General features: G+C 34.0%; 1 protein-coding gene across 1 annotated transcript in view; it reads right to left on the bottom strand.

Annotated features, from left to right (window-relative positions):
- The window catches only part of LOC106666531, a 67,754-nt gene that overhangs the window by 2,951 nt on the left and 45,550 nt on the right, over positions 1-19,253 (bottom strand). The window contains exons 84-111 of the mRNA XM_014393807.2: positions 19,110-19,223; positions 18,921-19,049; positions 18,786-18,854; positions 18,672-18,719; positions 18,478-18,609; positions 18,319-18,378; positions 18,161-18,259; positions 17,991-18,083; positions 17,815-17,928; positions 16,024-16,134; positions 15,780-15,968; positions 15,603-15,710; positions 15,419-15,499; positions 15,287-15,361; positions 15,108-15,224; positions 12,840-12,932; positions 9,934-10,071; positions 9,644-9,838; positions 9,436-9,567; positions 9,309-9,380; positions 2,581-2,631; positions 2,432-2,482; positions 2,174-2,224; positions 2,043-2,087; positions 658-705; positions 525-572; positions 351-395; positions 200-244 (exon numbers count right to left, since the gene is read on the bottom strand). Of these exons, the coding sequence (XP_014249293.2) occupies positions 200-244; positions 351-395; positions 525-572; positions 658-705; positions 2,043-2,087; positions 2,174-2,224; positions 2,432-2,482; positions 2,581-2,631; positions 9,309-9,380; positions 9,436-9,567; positions 9,644-9,838; positions 9,934-10,071; positions 12,840-12,932; positions 15,108-15,224; positions 15,287-15,361; positions 15,419-15,499; positions 15,603-15,710; positions 15,780-15,968; positions 16,024-16,134; positions 17,815-17,928; positions 17,991-18,083; positions 18,161-18,259; positions 18,319-18,378; positions 18,478-18,609; positions 18,672-18,719; positions 18,786-18,854; positions 18,921-19,049; positions 19,110-19,223 (2,553 nt within the window). The remainder of the gene's footprint in view (positions 1-199; positions 245-350; positions 396-524; positions 573-657; positions 706-2,042; positions 2,088-2,173; positions 2,225-2,431; positions 2,483-2,580; positions 2,632-9,308; positions 9,381-9,435; positions 9,568-9,643; positions 9,839-9,933; positions 10,072-12,839; positions 12,933-15,107; positions 15,225-15,286; positions 15,362-15,418; positions 15,500-15,602; positions 15,711-15,779; positions 15,969-16,023; positions 16,135-17,814; positions 17,929-17,990; positions 18,084-18,160; positions 18,260-18,318; positions 18,379-18,477; positions 18,610-18,671; positions 18,720-18,785; positions 18,855-18,920; positions 19,050-19,109; positions 19,224-19,253) is intronic.

Raw genomic sequence — 19,253 nt, forward strand, 5'->3', positions numbered from 1 at the left:
GGGAGTTGATGTCCGAGTGGATCGAGGTCACGATAGCTCAGGTGGTAGAGCAGCGGCGTATCTAGCCGAAGGTCGTGGGTTCGAATCCCTCTCGTGCCATTAACTTTTTTTCATCTCAACTAAAAACCTTAATTAATTGTAATGTTTAATTGGTCAAGCGGACCACGACATTAGTGAATTTAATAAAGTTTATTCTTACCTTATTTGTATTTTGCTTGTGGTTATTCTTTGGTCGTTTCTTTCTCTGAAATTAAGCTAAATGTTAATTATAATTTTTAAACATCTAATTATCTCAATGTTTATTTAGTCTATTTAATTTAGAGATTATTTAACGACTGATTGGAACTTACTTTCACGTAGATTGCCTTTGTTGTATATTCTTCATTCATTACTGGCTAGAACATTTAAAAAGTAATTATTTCCTACTTTAATTATATCAGGCAAAGTTTGTTTTCAATATGCCAATTACTAAAGTAAAATGATTTTCTCATTTTATGTTTAAGAATTTTCAACATTAAACTTACTTGTGTCATGCCTTGCGCGGGGGTAGTTTTGGGATGCTTTTCGATTTTCTGTAAATAAAATGTGACGTAAATTTTTTGCCAAATTTGATGATTTTGTAATATTTTATCGGTTAATTTTAATAATTGTACTTGCCCTAACTTTAATTCCTGATTTTGTTGTATTTTCCTCATTAATTTTATACTAGAACATTCAAAATTATGTTAGTTTCTACAAATAATTAATGCGTTTTACATTTAAAAATGCAAAGTGTGAAATAAAATAAAAAATTATAGGCTGTACATATACATCTATTTATTGCAAATCATCTTCTCGGGATGGTAAGGTGTAGACAGGGTTTGGGCAGTAGAAATAGGATGGATGAAAAGTTTGTTGTGGAACTTTTGGAATCGAGATCGGATCTGTTCGTTGCTAAAAGGACTTTTGAAGTCGTTTTAGATAGTAAGGAGGTTAGTGACCTAGGAAGGACATAAAACTATTCATCTGAGAACGATGAAAGAAAGGATTAGATGAGCTAATTCCACTCCGAATTCCAAAGGATTGCAGCAATGCAGTAAAAATATATTTTCTATTGCTGAGAAGTCTTCGTAGTTATCTAAGTCTTCTGTTAAGTTTTTGTCTCATAAATCTTGTGAGGGCCGTCGGTCTATAGTCAAAATATAGGCCTAAGTATCCATGTGTATAGTGAAGGGGGAGAAAACTCGAGTTGTTCTAGGATGTTAGACTTTGCTTGTTAAGGTAATGCTAAAGGTTGTGCTTACGCTGTTGTGTTGTATTGGAAAGTCAACAGCATAAATGGTATACAGGATGGGACAAAAAAGCTCCCTTGTGGGACGCCGGCTTGTGTTGGTCTGGTGAGCATCCGTTGAAGTACCAGCACGGGATAAAGTAATAAAGGGGTTGGTAGGAACCTTTAAGCATACATCCTAGGATCTAGACCCTATCAAAAACCAAGGTCAAGTAATACTGTCTCTGGAGCTAAGGAATTGCTATCAAGACTTAAAAAAAAATGGTTCCTACTCACTTTAAGTTGTTTCGCAACAATCCGGATTTCGAGCCCTTTAGTTCATCGTCAGGTTGAAGGGTTTCCACAACCACCTCTCTCGACATGAATTGCAGAAGTCACTTCTGTAGTCACTTCTGCAATTCATGTCGAGAGACGTGTTTGTGGAAACCCTTCAACCTGACGATGAGCTAAAGGGCTCGAAATCCGGATTGTTGCGAAACAACTTAAAGTGAGTAGGAACCATATTTTTTAAAAAGGATTAAACTCCACACTCACCCCATCATTTATAATTTCTATTGCTATCAAGTCACTAAAAACCCATGCCTTTTTGGACCAATGGGCACGGGAGCCGACTTGGTGACAAGGAATGATTTCATGTGAATCTAGGATAGGTAAATAATTTGATAAGAAGTCTTCCAAGGATTTGGGACATCAGAAGAAGCAGGCTGATGGGCCTGCAGGAGGAAATATGGGAAATAGATTTAAATATAGCTAGTTTGTGCTGTAAACTTACCTCACTTGTGCTTTCTTTGAGCGACGTTTTCGGCCGTTTTGTTTTCTGCGACGTTTTAAATTTAATTTGGTTGTTGTTTGATACTGATAATATTTGTATACACACTTTTTAAAAAAATAATTATGACTCACCCTAGCTTTTTTACGTGGCGGATTTGTTGTAATCGCTTCTGTTGTCAAGTGCTAAAATATTTCAACAGTGTAATTTTTAAACAACTTGTTAAAATTATAAATTTTCATGTACATCACTTCAATGGGCTCAAGAAGCGTACAGATCGGCCTCAGTTGACCCGTATTTAGTAAAATCCAACAAAACTTGATGAAATTGTAATGTTTAATAATAGCAAATTTTTACGGTTAATAACATATTTAAATACTTGGAAAACTTACCTCTGATGTGTATTGTGTGCGGGTGGTTCTCGGGCGTTTTGTTTTCTGGAACTAAACAGTTCAATTTAACTTTTAAGTTGAGTTTTTTTTTTAATTAGAAAAACTTCAGCGTAATATATTTACATAATTGTTTAATAAGTATTACTTACCCCGACTTTATAACGAGGGTATTTTGGTTTAGTTTCTTCATTAATTTCGAGCTAGAACATTTCAAAAGTGGTTATTCACTTAACCACTAATTAATTATAAATTGTGTCACGTCGCTCTGAGGCGTTTGTGTTTTGCTTAAACCGTAAGACAAAGACTAGACAAATGTATGTTCGACAATTAAAAAGCAAATAGTTGATACATAAGTATTTTTATGGTTTCAATTATATAGATAATCTAATAATAATACAATTTTATAATAATATTTTAAAACATTTATATTATGAAATAAACCGCGGGTCAATCGAACGTTAAGCCGTTTCTCTGCGTTTTAATTAAATCTGATCAATTTAATTACCCTTTTCACACAAAAAGATGTATTATTTGCTTTCAAAGGGTCAAACGATGGCTCTATCCCGGTTAAATTAATCCCGTCTTCGGCCAAATTTCCTCCGGCATGAAAACCAATGGAAAGAAAAGGTTTCGGCACAAAGTTAAAACTAATACAGGGATTTTTACGCGTTTAAGAGCAAATCAGCTTCGAGGGGCTTTTTGCTAAATAACTACCAGGGAAAGGTCCAGAGTTTTGCAGTTTAGAACGCAGGTAAACGTCGTCTTTCCGCAAGGCAAAAGTTAAATATAAAATAATGATTTTATTAAAAAACTTTTTCAATTGACATTAGTTATGAGAAAAAAGTCTGAAATTCATATATATTGATGCTTTTGTAAATTTTGATAACTGATAAAAAGAGGCATTATTGAGAAACGAAAACCTGATTCACATAGTTTTATTAAAAAAACATTCATTTTCAACTGTAAAAATATTATTATTGGCCATTGATAATGTAGTTTATCTTGTATATTTAACATTTGAGAGCTTTTTTGTTTTAAATTTTCGGTTCATTTTCAAGTACCCTTAGTAACCTTTATACTTGGGGAGGCCAAACCACTTTACACTTTTTTCGTACAATTCTAATCAAAATTTTATGGCCTTGACGGGATTTGAACCCAGAACCGTTAGAGTGGCAACTAAGAGTCAGAAACCCCAATCTCTCGTCCACCACCACGTTGCATAAAATGTGAATTGTTATTAAAAAAATTATTATAATTTTCTATGTCCTTATATAATTGCTGTCGTACTCTTTGTTTCTTCTTCTCTTGTTTATACAACACTCGATGATTTAGGGTGGTTTTGCAATAATCCATCATTTGTTCTGATAACTTCAGATGATACCGTCGGAGAAACGAAAGAGTAAATAAACTAGTGATTCGGAAACGACCGCTTCTATTTAACCAAGGGCGAGTCACGAAGGGCCGAAGGAACTGAAACCTGTTGAAACTCGACTCTGTCACCGTCCTCTTAGCCTCTCGTGGGCAAAATTTCAGACTTGGCGAAGTATAAAAAAAATCACCCCGTGACAAAACCTTTTAAGTTGATGAGCATAGGAAACAAAAATTCAAGGCTGATTGGAAACATGCAACCTTTTGGTAAATAAATATTCACTGGGGTACATTTATACATGAAAGTTTATGTATTAAAAATTCTATGCTTTTGTTGAAACTGGTAAAGCACGTACAAAAGCTAAAAACATCAATTTCTAATAAACTTTAAACAAAATTAATTACAGTCACATTAGATCAATCTGATTAAAAAGCACTTCGCTTTAATTAAATACTGTTATTTATATGTTATTTATTATTACAATTAAATAAGGTTTTTAGTTGAGATAAAAAAGTCAATGGCACGAGCGGGATTCGAACCCACGATCTTCCGCTTGATACGCCGCTGCTCTACCACTTGAGCGATCGTGACCTCGATCCACTCCGACACTAACTTCCCATCTCAACCTCACCTTTTGAATTTTCCCTGCTTTTTGCTATTTTTCAAACCTCCTTTTTTTGAGCAGCGGCGTATCTAGCCGAAGGTCGTGGGTTCGAATCCCGCTCGTGCCATTGACTTTTTTATCTCAATTAAAAACCTTAATTAATTGTAATATATTAATTGGTCAAGCGGACCACGAAATTAGTGAATTTAGTTATTTATTATATCGATCTATTCGCAAGCGTTTATCATATGTTATCAAGCTGTAATAGTATTAGTAGGCGAGTTTAAAATCAAGCAAAATAGAACCAGTATCAATGATTTTTTTAAAATAAACGAATGTACAAAATATGCTTTTTCGCTATTGAAAACACCTCAGATTTGTAAATAAATTTAATATCTTTTGCTTGATTGTTTTATTTGGTTTCAATTTAAAAATTTTAATCGGAAAGTTCAATTCTTAAGGGGTTTTTATGTCCAGTACTAAGGACAAAACTGAAAAAATCAAAAAATCATAGAAAAATGTTTTTTTCTTCAAAAATTGAAATAGAATCTTTTTTATGGCAATATGAATTTTCGCTGTTTACAAGTTTTGTAATGTTATTAATTCCATTAGATTTCATAGTCCGATTCATAAAATAACTTCTTTCAATTAATTAATCTTGAGATAAAAAATGGGACAAAGAGGGAAATTTCGAACGGTTGTGGTTTGAGATGGAGAATTGGTGTCCGAGTGGATCGAAGACAAGATAGCTCAAGTGGTAGAGCAGCGGCGTATTTAGCCGAAGGTCGTGGGTTCGAATCCCGCTCATTACACTTTTTCATTTCAACCAATACCTAACATAAAGATTAATTAATTGAAAAAAATGTTATTAATGTTTAGTTATTAAGATTTGAACGGTTTTTTAATGGAAATATATTTGATAAATTATTGCAGTGGTGAGAGGTCTTCTTTCAATGGGAGTTTGTTAAAAAGACAATATTTATTTAGTTAATAATACACATAATTATGTTACTGTTTATATGTACATTTTTCAGTTTAAATAAATAATGCAATGTCACCAATAAAATTTACATAAGAAAGATTTTTTGTTAACTTAAATTTTTTTTATTAATTTTTATTTTTTATTAATTACGGAGTACGTATCGGGCACCAACTTGTTTTTGTCAAGGGACAGAAATTGAGAGGGCGACGGTCGGAATGGAACCGACGACCAGCACGTTCGACAAGCTCAACCATACCGGCTCGGCTAAAAGATCATTTGGTTTGCTATGACATTTAAAACATCAATGGGAAAAGATTTTCACACAAGAATTGCTGAAAACTTGGCTCTGTTTGCTAATACTTCACGATAACCGGAAAAATTACAGGAGTGAAGATAAATGGAAAAATTGTGCCAAGAAAAAATACACATTAGTCAGCTATTACAGAAAAAAAATCAATTACACGTATATTTTCTATTACTGGGCATTAAAACATATAATGAAAAATCCAAATAACTCCCATGAAGACAGGTACAATTTACGAATTATGTGTAGTTTCGTGTCTTATGAGTTCCAGACTTATTGCTGGTCTCTTACAAAATAGGTAGAGAGATGTAAAGAGCTATGTAAAGAAGCTTGAATGGAAACAATAAGAAGTGAAAAAATCTAACTCTAGACATAATATTACAGGGAAATTATCAAAATACAAAACTCGAATTTGGTCATCTGTTCAAAATGACAGATGAATGGGGCCAAACTCATCATCTGGGAAACAATAATAAAGGGCGCGAAAAAATATGTTGGTTAGAGAATTACAACTCTTACCAGGCGCCTTTGATCCCAAAAGACAGGCTACGGACGTGGGATCACCGATACATATGAACATTTTTTGGTGATAGGTTTGATAGGTTTTGATTTTTTTTAAATATGGTTTTCTTGAGTATGCATTTGAAGGTTATTCTATATCAGTTGATTTGGACAAAAAACAAACCAGATTTGTGTTAAGCATTCTTCTAAGTCTCATAAAACGAATTTTTGTTGAAAACAATAATGAACATTTTATTACTCGATTGGCCAGAAGCAATTCTCCCGTGTTCCTCTTAAAAATAATTAACTACTCAGGATATTCTACAAATTTCACGATATTGAAATCGTTTCAAAGGTGGTAAATCTTCTTTCGGATTATTCAACAAAGTTCAGATTTTATACCGTTAGCTAGAAAAATAAGGATGAAAATCAACAAAAAAAACCCTAATACGTATTATTTTTTTATCTCTAGTACGCATTTGTTTACAGAGGACAGGTTTGCGCTAATACTTCGCGTTTATCGTGTACTCTTGCTAACATTTTCTATAAAAGAGGAGTTAATGTAAAGTTAACACTATTTTTGTAATTTTCTATTACCTCAATTGCATTTCAGTACAGAAAACTATCGAGATTGTTTCTTGCTAAAAAATATTTTGCTAGGTTTGCTTGGTCACAAAATATTATACGTGTTGTATGTCAATAGAAACTCAAATTGGTCGTTCTCAGATTGACTCAGATTTTCGTGTTTTAGCAAAGAAGGATAAAAAAAAAGTTTCATCTACCTTCACAAACCACAAATTTTTGGCTATTAAAAACCCTTAATTTTTTGAAATTCACAAAAATATTGCTAACTTTGAAACGACTCCACCCATCCAAGGGAAACTTTAGACGGATTTAGAATAATTAAACCTACATGCAATGGCCTAAATCTGATCTCCGTAAATAAATCCCGAAGTTTAAAATAAATTATTTGCGGAGTTTTTTTTTACTTCGTCCTTTCTACTCACATATTCTAGCATAAAACCCAAAAATTGTGGACTAATGACGAGAAATACAGCCTTATATCAATCTCAGAGCAATTATGAATTGTTTTTATAGTACAACACAGGAAATGGAATAAAAACAAATTTACCTCGGCTTATTTAGCCCAAAAGTTCTATTTTTATTTACTAAAACAGTGCTATTTATAGGTTTCAAGGGTGCTTATAACGAATCCGAATTTTTTGTTTCGGCTTTTAAAAGAAATCTTTCTGGCCTACTTTTCTGGAAGCGTGTTTAGGTTTTTATAACTTTTTATATATCTAATTTCATAAATTACAATCTTACATATTTTTTCATACTCTACTGGATTTTCAACGTTAAACGATTGAAATTATGCTTAGAAAAATATTTAATATAAGAAATTCTATGAATATGTTTTCTACAAGAAAAATTGTATGTTTGGTCATCAACTCCCAATTGTATTCTCCAGAAGTTTAGAACATTTAATTAGAAACCTTTGAGTCAGAGATTGTAATTTTAAAAGTTCAAATATGAAACAATTATTTACATATTTGTTATTAAAAAAAAATATTGACATGACAAATACAATATCGTCCATAGGATAACGGAAGACTACAAAGAAAGTCGTTTAAATTGTTTTTCCAAAGAAGTCTTCCATTGATTAGTAATTTAAATCCTGATAAAACTTTTTCATATCAAAACAAAGGCTGCAGTAAAAAATAAATAGCATTTCAAAACTTGTAAACAAACTGCTATTAAGGCCATTAAAAAACGAATTTCCTATTGGCCCGATTTCCTATTAAAACGGGTTTTTTAAGGAAGTAAAACGATTTCTATATATATAAAATTTATAAAAGTTTTACTTTTACAATTTTTTTGTTGTTATCTTTAATCCTAATATTTCTAAAGTTTTCAAAATTATTCGTAATTCATTAGAGTTCGTGGTCCGATAGAGCGAATAACGTTTTTCAATTAATTAATCTTTATAGGCATTGGTTGAGATAAAAAGTCAGTGTCACGAGCGGGATTCGAACCCATGACCTTCGGCTAAATACACCGCTCTACCACATGAGCTATCGTGTCTTCGATTCAAAGGTGGGGTTGAGATGGGAAGTTAGTGTCCGATAGTAGTCACGATAGCTGAAGTGGTAGAGCAGCGGCGTATTTACACGAGGGTCGTGGGTTCGAATCCCGTTCGTGACACTGACTTTTTTTGTCTCAACAAATGCCTTATATAAAGATGAATTAATTGAAAAACATTCGTAATCATCGAGAACGTAGTTCAAATTAACACAAATTAATTATTATGTATTAATACAAGATACTGTACTATTCGGTCTAATTTAAATTAAATTTATAATCTTATTATTATTAAGTGTGAATCTTACTATTGGAGTATGGCCGGTCGGGCATTACGGTATAATAGAAATTGTGGGGATTTCATGTTTTGTTGAATATTAAATAGCTGGAGACATATTTTTTAAAAGAAAAAGGAGTCGGAGAAAAGATTTATTGGTATTTAACTTTGGAATTACTTTCAACCGTTTATTCGATTGTTGTTCATCAAGATGGTATAAAGGAATGGAATCATTTCAATATAGTACTTTTTATTTTAATTGAACGAGTTTGAATACTTGTAAAGCTCATATAGTATATTCAGTCTCATTCAATTTAAAAATAGATGTTGTTTTAATAATGCTAAAAAAATGTACAATATAAAGCATAAGTATTAGTAACATTACAAATTAATATTGTTATTCACTATAGCTCGCATAGTTTTACTGCACAAATTTGAGATTAAAAAGAGATAAACATATATACATAAAAAAAGATGATTAGAACTTCCTTCTTAAAACGAAATAAACCAATTAAGCAGTTAATCGTTTAATTTATTACTTAAGCGTATTTATATTTTTCAAGATGAACGCAAAGCCATTCATTCAAACACTGATGCGCTATTGTTACTGGGTCTATCCTGCAAGAGGTCGTATGGCAAACCAGGAATAGGTGATGGTGGTGGGAAAGTGAGGTTTGTCGTTATTAGCCTGGAAAATTTGCAATGAACATTGCGGTGTACGACATAAGCAAGAAACAGCAATTATGTTAAGCACTCACGTTTCCGAAGTTCCTAAGGCGGTTTGAATGGTACCTAAATTTGCTTCTGTGCGGTTTAAGAGCGTCGGCTTTCTGGAAGCAAAGAATGCGTTATATTTTAAAATATTTATTTGGTTAGGTATCTTACGATTTTGGAACCGATGAATTCGTGGATTTTCTGTGTTGATGAAGGCCTTTGGATTTTTTCAGTGGTCGTTTCAACCATGACCGTTACGTTATGGTTTGTTTCAACTGATGTCGAACTGTTATCCGATATTTCCTGTACAAAAAGAAACAAAGATTTGTTGTTAAATAAAATTAAAATTAACGTATAATGACAAAACAAAATTAAAAACCTCAGAGGTCAATTTTTCCGTTTGAATGGGACGCCTATTGACTTTGAGCGGATTCGTTTCTTTTTCATTTGTCGGTATTTCGTCTAATTTTAAAACTTTCCCCCTGTATTTCACTTTCCTCAGTTTTTCCCTTATCGGTTCCAGCGGTAGTTTTCTAAAAGGGGGCTTTTCAGATTCTTTCGGAGCAATTTTCGTCTGAAAGTAAAACGAAAAAATTCCTTTTATCTCCATAACTCGTACAAATAAAGATTGATATTTTAACTTTATCTTAAATTAATTAAAATTTTTACCTTAATATCTTGTAACCGTCCTTGATCACCGAGTTTTCCGGTCATAAGCGACATAAAACTACCGAGTGCATGCTTCCTATGTCCGAATTCGTACTCATCCTCATCGTCCTCCTCCGACTGAAATTCTTTGAGATTTCTCTATAAACCACAACAAATTATTTCATTTTAATTTCATTTATATGTGAACAAACTGCTTTCAAAAAAATTAATACTATTTCGCAAGCATCATAAAAACCGAGAAATCATAATTTGAAAAATGTTGTAATATAAATTGTATCTTGAATTAAATTCACTAATTTCGTGGTCCTCTTGACCAATTAATACATTACAATTAATTAAGGTTTTTAGTTGAGTTGAAAAAAAGTTAATGGCATGAGCGGGATTCGAACCCACGATCTTCGGCTAGATACGCCGCTGCTCTGCCACTTGAGCTATCGTGACCTCGATCCACTCGGACATCAACTTCCTATCTCAACCCCACCTTATGAGTTTTCCCTCCTTTTTACCATTTTTCAAATGTCGTGTAATCGGATTGGATTCTCGACGACAAATGAAATGGCCACGGAGAGCTTTAGTGATGTGTACTTCATTTTAATTCTTAAATTCACTCATTTCGTGGTCCTCTGGGCCAATTAATACATTACAATTAATTAAGGTTTTTAGTTGAGATGAAAAATGGCAAAAAGGAGGGAAAACTCGTAAGGTGGGGTTGAGATAGGAAGTTGGTGTCCGAGTGGATCGAGGTCACGATAGCTCAAGTGGTAGAGCAGCGGCGTATCTAGCCGAAGATCGTGGGTTCGAATCCCGCTCGTGCCATTAACTTTTTTCATCTCAACTAAAAACCTTAATTAATTGTAATGTATCTTGAATTATAAATATGAATTAGGGAAACATTAATACACAAGAAAATTTTATAGATTATTTTTTTGGGGTAAAGTATTGAAACAAATTGGAAAAGCTCTTAGATATTAAATGTATTCGTAATTATATTGATTTATTGTATTTATAAAAAAAATAAAAAAATAAACAATTCAAACGTTTTAAAACTCAGACATCATTATACTAACTAATGTGCTTAAACCTATCAGTATTGGTAACAAAGGTGTAATAACAACCCTGAAGAAGGAATACATATATAACAGTCATCTTCACTAACAGCCAAGTTGCACTACAGGCGTCTATCTAATTGGTAGTAAAGTCCAGAGCTGTTCGGGATTGCAGCATTGCACTGTCAGACATTGGGAGCAAAAATAAAATTGCTCAGGTCGAAGAGAGGCCTATAAATCGGCCGAGGAAAGTTTTATGAGAACACCTATCGGCCCTGAACCCTTTTGGGCATACCAGATAGCCTAAAACTAGATAGAAATAATGGGCTAAGCAGTAAGTCCTCGATTCGATGGGAATGTTTTTTAAAGCAGTAGCATCTGAAAGAATTAACAAAATTGCAGATGTTAACGGAAGAACTATATAACTTAGGTTGTGTTAGGACAAGAATTGTATCCATTAATTTCTTTTTATATAATGTCTTGGTTGAGATGAAAAACGTAGAGTCACGAGCGGGATTCGAACCCACGAACTTCGGCTCCAATACACCGCTGCTCTAACCACTTGAGCTATTATGACTTGAGCTAAGTGGTTAGAGCAGCGGCGTATTGAGCCGAAGTTTTTAACTTTTTCATCTCAACCTAGACCTTACATAAAAAGAATAATTAATTGTAATAATTAACATTATTAATTAGACCACTAAATATAAATGGATTAGAATTGTAGTTGCCTTTGATTCTGGACACTGCAGACTGTATGCATTGTAAAAACAAGCTTAAACAGAAATTTCCAGTAAGAAAAATAAACAGCGAAACAAATATTTTATTGGTGTCAATACCTGTACAGAATGACATTCCTACTCCTGGGATTTGAAAAGGATAATAACTTGACTTTGTGATTTGATAAAAAGCGTTAAGCAAAAATAAAAAGCATTAAACAACTGTACATTAAAGCCGCAAGAATTTATGAATCAAACCAGATCAGTTGTACGACTGCTGGAAAATCGCTCTTATTTTCCTTTCACAATTAAATAGGTACTTTATAGCGCGAAAGTGAAGCCGATATAAACTTAAAAATTGAAAGTTTGGTGTTCAGCCATATCCACCGCATCCAAACTGCCAAATCCTTAAACGTAGAAAAACTTGGTACTCCACTTTATGTCCTCCAACGAAACACCACGAATATGCTTTTTGTTCATCACAAGTTTCATAAAAATTCTCTTAATCACCTTCAATTCTCAAATTCAGAAACTCGCATCTCAACAAATTTTTTCTAATCCTCTTCGTTGACTGAAGCTACGATGACCTACTCAATGGTAGTGACTCAATTATTATTTCAATGGACAACATTGGAGTACTGCCAATGAGTAATTTTCCTACTTATGTTTTTAATTGTGTATTTATATTCTTTCTCAGTGCACCGAATTAAAGGTAGTTGCACAGTACTGCAAATTTTAAAAAATCCTCAAGTTAATTGTTTAACTATTTGTTCGTTAACACGGTGTAGGCAATTTTTTATGGATATGGATTAAAATGTTATGTGGTTGATGCTGTGGATTGGCCAGAACAACGGATGACCAATCAAGTATTGAATCCCGATAGATTTGAGTTCATTTTGTTCAGATCATAAAGCTCAAGTTTTCATTTACTATTTATTTTGACCAGAGCATTAAGCTCAAGTTTTCATTTGCCGTGAGAAAACATTACCGAAACCTTGCCTCCTTTTCACATAGCTCACTCTCTCCCCACTTGTCCAATTATATTTTCTCGAAGAGAGGAGTTCCCCCCCCCAAGGAATTAAATCAAAATTTATTACAAGCAAAAAAGCCAAAAAAGATAAAAAGTTTTAAAGTGAAAGCTTACCATGCGCTTTTGTCGGCGAAACTGTTCACTTATGTTACGATCTATTTCCAGATTTTGAGGAGAACGCCTTTTTCTCCTAGCAGTAACATCCTCCTAAAATAAACGCCGTAGAAAAAAAAAATATATCAACAGTCAAATCTTTAGAGTTTTTATGTTCATTTTTTTAAAATGCGATCATAGACATTTAGAAAAATCTGTATTCAAACGATCCTAAAATATCCTGAAAAGTAGGACCTTGATTATTGATGTAAATAAGTGATATCTTATCTATCAAAATTTACATAAAAGTTAACCAAATCAATTAGATCGACTTGAAAGGGACAAGAGTGGGGGAGAGGAGTGCTCCAGAATTATAATTACACAGAAGCGTTTGTGATTAATTTTACACATTTATTCATCGTACTAGTTTGCCCTCGAAGTTCAAAATTGCAGTTCTGCTCGCAAAAAGCATTAATATGTTCAAGTAAGGAAATATGTCTCTAACTGTCTGTATATTCTGTACTATTTACAGAGTAAACTGTTAAATTACGACAAAACGCTGCCCTCGATCAAGGACAGGCTTGCACTTTTGTATTATATAATAATTTCAATGAATATTTAAATAAATTTATTAAGTTTTGAAAGGTTGATTCCATTCAAACTGTAAATTCTTCAAATATTGTCATGCAGCTTGGTAAATGTGGAAAAAGAGAGAATCTGTAATTTATTCGTCACCATTCATTTTGGTCTGTTTTTCCTCACTGTGTCTGTGAAACGCGTTTCGACATTTCATCATCTTTTTTATCACGTGGAAAGTGCAAGTTTTGTTTCGGCTTAATCTTGTCTTGGCGTCTTTAATGGGTTAAGTATGGGTTCTTTTACTGTTGATAAGTTGTGTATTTATAAGTGTTAGTGTTGAATGTATCATGTCTTCACATCATCAAGGCTTCTAGTAAGTCCTTCCTTCCGTTGCGACGTTAAGTGACATGTCTGATGTTGACAAAGCCAATTCCTCCATCAGACATACTCCTCCAATCCCGACCTCAATAATAATTTTAACGAAAATGAAATCCACGGCTACCTAACAATGCCCCTAACCATGTCGCTTCCTCCAAAAGAAGTTTTTTCTTTTACGTTAGGTTAGGGATAGGGATAAAAAATAATATAATAAAATAAATAAATCTGGTGCATGTATCTTCTTATGTGGCAGTGCCCTGTCAGGCGTCTAACCAGAATCCTGGTACGGTTGCGGTTGTCTTCCAGTAATTCTTTTGTAACTTTTGCGGATCCTCCTATGAATTTTTCCGCGTGCCTCATAACTGTGGTATTGTTCCACCAGGTTTTGGATCCTTTTCTAAAATGTATCCTATTTTGGGTAGGCTGCAGAGCCACAGTAGGCTTCAGGCCCCCTCTTTGGTCAACATGTTAACTTTTCCTTGCCTCTATGCCCCGAATGTCCAGGTCGTTGGTACCACTGACTTCCGTCAGTCTATCTTCCTGGAATGTATTCCTAGCCTTTTTATGTCTCTGGCGTTTATCAATCGCGATGATTTCAGGCTTGAAAACTGTAGCGTATTTACCTAGGTTTACCGTCAGTTCGGTCTTTGGGTTCATCCTGAAAACTCCAGCTCTCGTACCGTTGTCGGTTTTGGAGCCGTCAGTTACCAGTAGGAATTTGCCTTTAGCGCTGTTCCTCAGGCCCTTTCTTCCTGTTCTGGTATCAGTACTTTCTACTTTTTAGTAAAATTGTACGTTGGAGTAGTGGCATCAATTGGCCCGTATCTCTTCCCGCAGTGTCCATTGTTTATTTACATGGGGTCGTGGGTTCGAATACCGCTCGTGGCACTACCTTTTTTATTTCAACCAATACTTTGTCAATAATGATTAGTGATCATGGTGGATTTCTATGGGGCGATTCATTTAGTTTGATCTTCCGTGTATTTTTTAAATAAGGTTTCATGTTCTTTACATCTCTCTTTTATTTTTCCTCTTACTATGCGATAAATTTTTCTCTGCATTTGCAAGTATAGCGGATATGTCGTTTCTAACATTAATTAAATGTGTGTTCCTGTGTGATTTTTTTCTCTAGTATATTCTTATGTTCTTCGGCTTGTGCGTGTTTATTTGTCCTCGGATAAAAGTTTTATCGCTGTCTCTACATCTATTACTGTTCGGTTGAGGTTTATCTCTGTGGTGGTTGATTTGATATTATCTGAGATTTTTTGTACGAATAAAGCAATAATATTGTAATAATATTAACAAATATTTTCTAATGATCAAAAAACTTACTTTTACTCGTTCTGTTGTTCCGTAGATCAGAACTTGTTCAGTAGCAGATAAAGTCAAGTTATTCGTAATACTTTCAAGAGATAGAGTCGTTGGAATTTCTGTTGTTGTAATTTCCGCCTAATTTCAAGAAAAAATTATTATATTATGGCCAAAATTTAATTAATATTAGATTATTTTACCATAAATGTCGGTTTTTCGCTTTCCAAAGTCGTCGATAAGCTGCTAGTCGTGTTTTCCACTTTTTCTATCCTTCTCTGTAAAGGTTAATTTATGAGATTCATTTATCACAATTTAGAACAAAAACGACATACTTTGCTTGTTGAAGTTTTTGTTTTTTTCCAGTTATACCGTTCAGGAATATAGTAGGACGGCATGTTCCAATCGTCATTTTCCTGTGTAATTCAATTAAAGTTAAGCTTTTAAATTATCCAGTTGAAACTGATAGCCCGATATGTATATAAAAACGAAAAAAATGCATAATTAATGTTAAGGTACCTTGGCATGATGCATTGGCCTGTTTCTGTGTACCTTCCTGTTTTTACCGTGTCCCGTCGAATTGAGAAATCTCGAAAAAACTCCATAGTTGTAAAGTTTGGGCGAAGACTAAATTTAGAATTTTTTTTAATTCGATGACTTTAGTACAAAAGTAGTTTTTTTATTTTTCTATCATACCTGCCATGAGGTACGGTGGTTTTTACGCTGTGCGACGAGTTTTCTTCGCGTCGTCACGGCACGCGTAGTTGCAGGAGTAGTTGTACTAATGTTCAAAACGTCGCCTTGCAATCCGAGAAAACTGGGCTCCACCTCCGTCGTGGCTTCAAATTTAGAACTGACAACCGAGGAAGATGTCGCAGTCGTAGACTAAAATTTATATACATTAATACAAATCAATAAAGAAAAAGACAGCCTTCGATACCTGTGGTAGTATTTCATGGCTTCTCTTGAACACCTTGGGCTTCATTTTTCCGTTTTCATTAAAAAACTCCGGAAGGAATATCATTTCAAAAGCTTTTTTTCCGATGTCTAGCTAAAATAACACAATCATAAATTATTCAATGTTCGATCGTTTCCGATTATTTTGAACAGCCTATCTTTTTTGAACAAACACTCTGGATTAAGTATGGTCTTGAAGAAGAAAGCAAATACTGTTGCTACTCCAAGCTTTCGACCTATTTTAAGGTCATCAATTGTAGGCAATGCTGTTACAGTCCTTGGCAATGTTGGGACTGAACTGGTCTTCAAGGAAATTTGAGATCGCCTTTGAAAACTTAAATATGTTAATCTGTAGACATATTTTAGGTTGTTTTGCCCTGATAATGACCATAAAATAGGTCGAAAGTTTGGCAGTAGCAACTACATTTGGTTTTTTCTGCTTCAAGATCATACGTTGATATAGTGTTCGTAAGCGAAAAATTGATCGATATTTCTAATACTGAAAACAGTATTTTTTCTGTTTGTCAGACTAATAGACAGAGCATTAAGGATATCGAAAAACTCAAACGCGTCAGTCAGATCAAAACAACAATAAGCAGGCCTACATAATAGAGAACTGGTCCATCACTCTGTAGATCCAATAGAAAATAATAAACTATTTGTATTTAAGGTAATACTTTTACTATTATACAGTTTAAAAAATAACTTGAAGTATTATAAGTTTATAAGAGATATATGGTGGAAGGTGTAAATTGACTGACGTTGATGCCAATGTAAATTTAGGAGAATTTGACCCCTTGAGAGCTATTGCATTCTTGTACTTTTCGCTCATACTGATGCGCTCCAATGGATGAAGGATTTTTTTAATTATATTGTACGTCGCAAAGCATTTTGTCCTGAGGATAATTTTAGCATGTCTGTTAATTTATTCGTTGGGGCTCTTATATATCCTCTGCCTTGTCGAAACATCTGCCATGTTGTTTGATATCAATATTTTGTAATTGCCCTTTTTGTCAGCACTGTCTTTCTTCGAGAATCCTCTTCCTGCTGACTTCGCAGAATTTTATAGTTTCTTTCCTAATCTCACCAGATGGTTTTTGGTTTGTGTCGAGTAAGTGAATCTCATTGTTTTCTCACTTTTACTACGAATAAAGCAAGAATCTTATTTCTTTTCTAACATATTCGTTGATAGTATGGATCCCTATACCACCAAAGGGTAACAATTTCCAGGGGCATCCATTTCTTCGGTCCCCTCTACTCCTGCATACACTGGGGCTGAAAAGAGTGTGGTTTTGTTATTTGCGCCTAACCTATTTAGTTTGCAATTCTGTAATTGGGGCCGGGCTATCCGACAGCAATGTAAAATATTCCACCCCGCATGTTCTTGCCCACCAGTGTACCAAAAATAGTGTTTTTTTTACTTATTCTTCTATTGGGTTTTCCTCTTTCTCACTATTTTTTGGAACTAATGTTTGTCTGTGAGATTTGGTTAAATTCAAATAACCTGCTCATATCGACCTTAGTAGCTTGTCATTCCATTTAAGTTTCCATCTCTTTGGAGAGCTTTCTTATTGATGTTAAGTAAGCATTGATATTTTAGGTGTCACACAGGACATATCGTCCACTACCAGTTAGGTAGTTGGTTAATGCAGAACTCTATGTGCAAATATATGTAGGCCTTCCTAACCCCTCAATCACCATGGTTCCTTAAGGTATTATGATATTATCAAAGTTTTAGGTTTAAATAATATACGTTTAATATTTTTGAGCTTACGTTTTGTCGAAAGTTGACACTTCTTTTTACTATCCGCCTCGACGGTCCTGTTAAGCTTTTCTCAAAGAATTCAGTTATGTAACTCCCATCGAAGTCCTTTTTTTTCGATTCGTCCTGTTAAATGATAATAAAGTTAAAGCTTGACTGTCTTTCGAGATTACTCAGACACAACTTACCGGCACTTCTTCAAAAGGGTTTCTTGGATTGCTAAGAGAATGAGTTAGGAGTAGTTTGAGGCTTAGCGGCACTTCCGTGGTATAATGTCCAGTCTGATACAAAAAATGTTTTATTAATTTATTCAATATTTATTATTATTAAATTAGTAAGTTTAAATTATTCTTTGTACATATGTAATGCCGCCTTCTGTCAAACCCCTTTTCAAGGAACGAATAGCCATTTCAGCCCTCCGGAAGAAGTTAAGTTTTGTGGAATTCTTGACAGTTGTCTATTGAAAACATAAATCCATTGAATTATTTATAACAATTAAAATTTATGGATCATTACCGCTTGTGTGACGGTTTCATTTATTCCCGGTGAAGCAGTTTCCGTGCTACCTTTTGTGACCTGGAAGTTAACGTAAGACACAGTTTCTTTTTAGTTAATAAAATAGTTTATGATAATATTAGAAAAATAGTTATTATTGGTTATGAAAAAATAAATTACAAATGAACGTTCTGTTGTTGGCTTGGCGATTGTCGAATGATCCGTATGGGCGTCTGAAAGCTTTTTAACCAAACTTTTCAAAGCTGTGCTGTTGTAATCTAACTTTTCGAACAATTTGTTGCTTGCGTACGCCTATTAAAATCAGAAGTTGTATTAATTTGTTTGAACAGTTTATTTTGTAGATATCGGCCTACTTGGTGTCTGTCTGTCAGGTCGGACTTCGAATACGAGCGCATCTGGTCCTGATACATTTCGAATTAGTTGAAAAAGCAAAGGCAAGTTATCGAATTTCGAATTGTGATAATTACCTCGATTTGCGGGAATGTGAAAGGTTCTGGGGTCGTTTTTCCCGTGGATATAAAAGACGATAAAGGAACCTATTAAAAAAAAGAGTCGAAAGTAAAAAAATATACTTAATAAGAAATAACAATAAATTGTGTTACTTTAACATGGTGGACATGGAAGATCCTGAGGCGGCTCGGGGATTTACGGAGTGGCAGGAGAGGCGGGAAGTTTTTCTTCTGTCGATGTCTCATCGTGCTTCGCCTCTTTGAAGAAGGTTCTGGATCCACCTTGGGTGAAAAAAAAAACTTTAGTAAAATTTTGGCTTTAGGTTTGTAAAGCGTTCTTACAGTCGAGTGATTCTGATGGTGGAAACTTTTCAAAGAAGGAACAGTGACATCGGATTCTGTAGGGGTTGAGTTTGTTGTTGTCGGCGGTGCGGTAGTAGTAGCTTGATTACATATCTAAAAATAAATAAATGAATATTACTTATT

The sequence above is a fragment of the Cimex lectularius genome, unplaced genomic scaffold (genome assembly GCF_000648675.2).
Source record: "Cimex lectularius strain Harlan isolate CLEC.00 unplaced genomic scaffold, Clec_2.1 scaffold319, whole genome shotgun sequence".
Classification (NCBI taxonomy): Eukaryota; Metazoa; Arthropoda; class Insecta; order Hemiptera; family Cimicidae; genus Cimex; species Cimex lectularius.